The sequence below is a fragment of the Hipposideros armiger genome, unplaced genomic scaffold, assembly GCF_001890085.2.
Source record: "Hipposideros armiger isolate ML-2016 unplaced genomic scaffold, ASM189008v1 scaffold_231, whole genome shotgun sequence".
NCBI classification, from domain to species: Eukaryota; Metazoa; Chordata; class Mammalia; order Chiroptera; family Hipposideridae; genus Hipposideros; species Hipposideros armiger.
In genome coordinates, this window is record NW_017731581.1 from 791,236 (window position 1) to 797,390 (window position 6,155).

The window sequence follows — 6,155 nt, forward strand, 5'->3', positions numbered from 1 at the left end:
TTACTCTTAATACTTTATAATAATCAGAAACTAAAACCATCAAAATGCTTCTGGGAACAGTCCATCCAAAATATCCCAGAGGCTGAGGCAGGTGCAACGTCGGCTGCCGGTATTCGAACCTGGAAACTGTCCACCTCTTCTGTTCCCTTCCCTCCCAGCCCATCTTCATTACAGATCTTCATCATCAAAGGTCTCCGTGCACCTCAGCATTATTATCTCATCATCCTCGGGAACGTCTCCTTCCTGCAAAACACAGGGTGGAAGAGGGTTACATTTTTCTTCAAGGATTCCTGGCCCCAGACAGAAGAGGAGGCCCCACTCTCTCAGGCATGCCCTGCTCCCTCAGTGTCTACCCGACATCTCTTCAGCTGCACCTTCATCTCCAGCTTCCGGCCAGGAAGGAAGGTCAATGGCAGGAAACTTCCACTTCCGTTTCACTGTGTGACCTCTAGGAAGGCTGTTCCTTCCTACAGCAGAACTGGCTTCTTCCCTATCCTGGGGACCTCCAGGATCCCATAAGAGAGATGGGAAATCTTAAATCTTTATGCAACTACCCATCAATAGAGGATGGTGAACTACACCATCCTGTACCCACCCATGGAATACCATGCAGCTGTTTCAACAAAAGGAATGCAATCGCTCTTGATCCCTGGGATATACTGCTAAAAAGGGGCAAGGTGCAAAGCAGTGTGCGTAGTAGGCCATCATTTATGTTTGAAAGAATGTGTGTCTGTAGAATACCTTTAGATGGTTGCACAAGAAACGGGTAATGGCAGTTGCCTTTGGGGAAGGGAATGTGTCGTAACCAAGAGACGCTGATAGGAAAGAGACTAAGTTTTCTCTGTATTGGGTTGTCAGGAAAGTCATGACACATTTTTGCAGCGAAAAAACATAGAAAAAATACGTCATGACTTTTCCGACAACCCAGTATATCTTTTGGTAATTTTTGAACTTTAAACCATGTACATGGGGTAGCCATTAGGAGCTGATTTTTCAAAGAAGCAGCATTATGTCTGTTTAGCAAGGGTTTCTCATTCCCATTTATAGCAACCCCAACCTCTCCAACTCCGCATGACCTCTTCCCCCAAAAGTACGTCCTGGGGTTTCTGCTCTTCCGGTCTCTCCCCACCCCAGCAGGAAACGACCCCTGTAGTTCGTTAGCCCTGCTGCTCTGGGGTTGATTCCGCTTGGGAAGCATCCCCAGTTAACCATCTCATGAATGTGGGACCTGGTCCCCAAAGGTGATGGCCAAATTGGGGGATGAGTCTACAGAGGAAGGCTTCCCAGCTCTGGGCAATGGTTCTCATTCTCCATGCTCTTCTGATGGCGGCGGGGTCCCCTTGGAGCCAGCGTATCTGAAAGTGGGGATGGGGTAATCAAAGGAAAACCACCCGGGCCTTTTGTTCAGGGTGAAGAGAACAGCAAAGGTTGAGAAAAGAGGGAGTCAGCGTGTGGAGGGTGCCAGGAGGCCACGCGTCCTGGAGGGAGCCACATGCTCAAGTTTCTGTCACACCAAGTGCTTAAATGTTGTTCAGAGTGTTCTAGTGCCTTAAGCCCCTGAACATGGTGTCAGAGGCATGTCTCAGCCTGAGGTTTGCACAAGCAACAGGCTGTGAGAGATGTCTGCTGGAAGTGGGTGCTGAAGCGTGTTGAATGGTGTCTCCCCGAAATTCATGTCCAACTGGAACCTTATTTGGAAATCGGGTCTTGGCAGATATAACCAGTTACAGAAGTCAAGGTGAGCTCATCCTGGATTTAGGGTGGGCCCTGAATCCAAATGACTGGTGTCCTTACAAGATGATGAGAGGGACAGAGACACAAAGGAGAAACCTGGGTGAGGACAGTGGCTGCCACTGGAGTGATGCAGCTACAAGTCGAGGAAAGCTGAGGGCTGCGGGAGCCGCCGGAAGCCAGGAAAAGGCAAGGAGGGGGTCTTCCCTCAAGCTTTCAGAGACGGCAGGACCGCCACCACTTTAATTTGGCCTCTGGCCTCCAGAACTAGGGGAGAATAAATTTTCTTTGTCTTAAGCCACCAAGTTTTTGGTAATTTGTTACAGTGTCCTAGGAAACCAATACAGGTGCTAATTAAGTTTCACCCAGCTACCTCCCAGGAAGCTGACAGGGAAAGGTGGGTGGGGAAATGATTGAAATTTCCCTTTTCACACCAGTGGCTGTCAAAGCCGGAGGCCTTCTGCACCTCTTGGGCAATTTGTTCAAAATACAGATTCTTGGGGACCCTTCTCGAAACACTGAATTCAGGATCTTGGGTGCTTGGGCAACAGGAACCTGCATTTCTAATAAACTCCCCAGGTGATTCAAGCTTGAGTGCCTCTGCTTTATGTGGACACTCCAGTCCCTGCTGGTCCAGTTTTTTTTTGTTTTTGTTTTTCAGCTGAGCCATCCTGCCACCTGTTGGTAGCTCAACTCGGGCCAGGAATGGAACCATCAACCCTGTTGATAAGAGCTCGCGCTCTTGAGCGAGCTCTTAACCAACTGAGCCACTCGGCCGGCCCAGAACTCCTGGTCCTTTCTTTTCTGCCCTGTGTGCAGAAAGGAAGCAGGGAGAGAAAAGAATGTCCTGTTAATGTATTCTAAAAGCCCATGAAGGATTAGTGGGAAAAGGGCCAAATTAGTCCTTTAGCCTATTGAAAAGTTGTCCTAATTATTTTTAGACAACATTTTCATGATTACCGTTTACCTTTTAAAATAGACAGTTGTATTTTTGCTAAATTAGTAGAGAAAAATCCATGGCTACCCTTTCATGTGAAAGGGCCTTGTCCCCTTGGTGACTCAGGCAAACCCTCCTCTTTCCATGAAAGCTTCCGGAATGAACCTCCTAACCAAGACCCCCACTACTTATGTCATGCTAAGCTGCACAGTCAACTTTTTTGGAAGCAGAAGTGCATATCCTTCCAGTGCTGACAGCAAACATTACCCCACAATCTCATGAAGACGAGGCAACAGCTCAACCACTTGGAAAGCTGTCCATGAGTGACGCAGTATTTAGGAATGCCTGTGGAGAGCCGGCCCTGGGACCTGGTTGCTACTTCAAGGCCTGCCCTGAAGAGCATCCCTCTGTCTCGCTCCTCAGTTTTTCCTGATGTCTTCCATTGTGCAGGATGCATTAGGCTGAAGTCAACCATCCATGGAGCAGGCCAGAGAGCATGAAAGAAGGGCCCCTTGTGATGTGACCCAGGTGAGGTCCGGCTGGGACTCCCCTCAAGAGCCCTTCTGGGTCCTAAGGGAGGCAAGTGGGGGTCCCCTTGCGCTCTGCTCTGTCCTACCTGCTTCACCTGGGTGTTGACACAGCAAAGGCCTTTAAAGAAGTTGATGATTTGCATATAGAGCTGAAACTTCTCCTCAGGGTTCTCTGGGTTGCAGCTGACATGCACTGAACTGACAACAGAGAGGAGGAAGATACAGCAGATGTTTAGAATCCTCATCTTTGACCTCTGCTTGGACCCCCTCCAGTTTTTGGATTACGGTGTGAACCAACCCCTTTTAAACACCCAGTTGGATTCGTGGAAAGCTGGGAGCCCTTGGAAGGTTTGCATTGCCTGGGCTCTGATGTCATGGCTGGAATCTGCTAGGAAAGTGAGACTAGAGGGAGACTGATGGGCTTGTGTGTCCTAATTCAGTGTCCTGAGCTGTGGCCTCCGGAACAAGCAAGTAAGATTTCCTCCCTCCCTCAGCTTCAAGCTCTACAGCAATGCCCCATGGCCCTGCCACCTGTGGGCACACCGCACACTTGAGTTCAGTCCCTTGAGATGCCTGCACCCAGTAGGTCTAACATGGTACATGAGCCCTGATGCAAAGAGAAGGCCTATTTTTCAGACTCCTTTCCCAGTGCCTTCCTGGGACAGGGAGAGAAGCCCAACAGCCAGGGCCACAGAGCAAAGAAGCTGTGAGTCACCCTGGGACAGCTGGCATATCGACCTCATGTCCCCTAGAATGAGGTCCCGGAGTCAGCTTAGGAACCCTCTGGCAGCAAGCAGCTCCTCCCTGCCTTTTCTAGGGAAACCAGAAAAAATAATTTTTTAATTGGATGGGGTTTTTTTTCCCCCCACCAGCAGGGTAAGCAGTTCCAAATATTGCTTGGCAAGTTCACGTTGGCAACTTCTCAGTAAAGTTGTTTTCACAGAGTATCTGCCTGCAGCCAGTTTCGGGAAAAATCAAACTCCACACACAGCGGAGAAGAGCCTGAGTTACCACCTAAAATCTCAGTAGAGGTTTGGGACAAGTGTGTCGAGGCCGGGGTGGTGCAGGTGGACTGGTGCTGATGCCTCATTTGCCTGCAGGCGGCCAGGGTACCAGGAACAGGTATCTGAAAAGCCTGTACCTTCAGGCTGTAAGACCACAGCTTTCCACAGCAGCAAGGGAATTTCAGTCCTGAACCAGCTCTCTCGGAGAAAACACCCCAGCTGTACAGATTTAGTCAAACTGCTCGTTTTCAAATCGCCCCAGATCTGGTTTTGTGTCTTCTCACTCCATGGGGTCAGCCATCCCCTCTCACCCTCCTCTCACATCCATTCCCTCCAGCCCCATGAAAAGCAGCTCCCCATCCCTTGTACGGCTCAGAGAGTCTCTGGAGTTCAGGGCACGGGGCCTGTTTCCATGTTGGCCCAGATTCTCTGTGTCCTGGAGGCCCCTGCCCAACTCTCTCAGACCAGACTGATGGCTGGAACCCGCCCACAGCCACCTCGCCCTGGGAGAACAGTGCAACATGAAACCTTCTGTGTCTCAGCCTTGGGCCGGGATGGAAGAATTTTCTACTCTGAAGAAGCCCCAGACAATATCATCCCCAGGTCAACGGCACAATCCTAGGACCAGCCCATTTCGAATCACAGAACAAAGTGGCCCCCTGACAACTTCCACTGAAACCCCTCTGAGGGGCTGCAGGGGAGAGGCCCCTGAACACCCCCGAACATCCCAGCGAGGGTACGCACACTCGCACACACACATACATCCAGGTACACTCACACACGCACATGCACACACACATGCACCCACCCGCCATTTCACATCCCTTCCTCACCTGGGGCTAGATGTATTTGGAGCCTCACTTTTGTCCAGGAAAGTTGCCACATCGAAGGCATCTTCAAAAAGGATCTGAAAGAAGAAGACACAGAACTTCACTGTGTCAGAGATAACTCTGCAGTCTGACGCTTGCTCTGGGCTGCTGGGGAAGACATGAGTGGGAAGAATCTCTCTCTTTACCCCTTATGTCCGAAGGGTGTGCTTGTTAAAGCTGGACCCAATCCCAGGGTCTCTGCTCCGTGACCTGCCCAGGTGGTGAATATTAAGCTCTTGCTCACCCAGAACAAACTGCCAACCCTCGAGGTGGCGGAGAGGACAAGGAATCCTCTGTGGGGACTGGGATCCTCTTTCTAAAGATGGCAGTGCTCAGGCGTGAGACGCAACAGCCAGACGAAAAGGGCTCATGTACACCTCCCAAAGAGGAGAAGCTATGTGAGCCCAGGATTGGCAATTTAGCAGTTTCGTGCCAGGGCAGCTGAGTATAGAGGTCAAGGGGGGTCTGGAGTTAGGCTGCAGGATTGCTGACGCCCAGCCCTGCCACTCACGAAGCTGTGTGACCGCAGACAAGTAACTTAATCTCTCGAATTCTCCTCTATAAACCAGAATCACAACAGTGCCTACTTACATGGTTGTTGCAAGGATTAAATAAGAGGATATATGTGAAGCACCTGGCCCATAATAATGGTGCAAACGTGTTCGCTATTATTGAATATTACCTGCTTCGTAAAAGAAACACATGTTCATCGTGGACATTTTGGAAAATAGAAACAGATAAAGAAAATACAAATCACTGAGAAACAATCCTACCCGGAGGGATCCGTGTTGACTTTTTGATCTACTTCCCTCCATTCTTTTCCTAGGCATATTATAATATATCACATTTTCCCAATTTTGGAATCTTGCTAGTTAGACAGGTTTGGGTTCTGTTTTCCCTTAATTTGTTGAAGAATATTAAATATCCCACAGGACTGTGACATACACTTAGGGTTGCCAGATTTAGCAAATAAAAATACAGGATGCTTAGTTCAAATTTGAATTTTAGATACGATATTGCAAGAGACATTCTTGCATTAGAAATTTAAGTTGCTGAAAATTTATATGGAGCCATAAAAGACCCC

General features: G+C 49.2%; 1 protein-coding gene across 1 annotated transcript in view; it reads right to left on the reverse strand.

The window, feature by feature from the left end:
• Positions 1–30: 30 nt before the first annotated feature.
• The window catches only part of STRA8 (stimulated by retinoic acid 8), a 16,310-nt gene continuing 10,185 nt past the window's right edge, over positions 31–6,155 (reverse strand). Inside the window, exons 6-8 of the mRNA XM_019654781.1 lie at positions 5,036–5,109; positions 3,285–3,396; positions 31–243 (exon numbers count right to left, since the gene is read on the reverse strand). Coding sequence (XP_019510326.1) covers positions 169–243; positions 3,285–3,396; positions 5,036–5,109 — 261 coding nt within the window. The 3' untranslated portion in view covers positions 31–168. The remainder of the gene's footprint in view (positions 244–3,284; positions 3,397–5,035; positions 5,110–6,155) is intronic.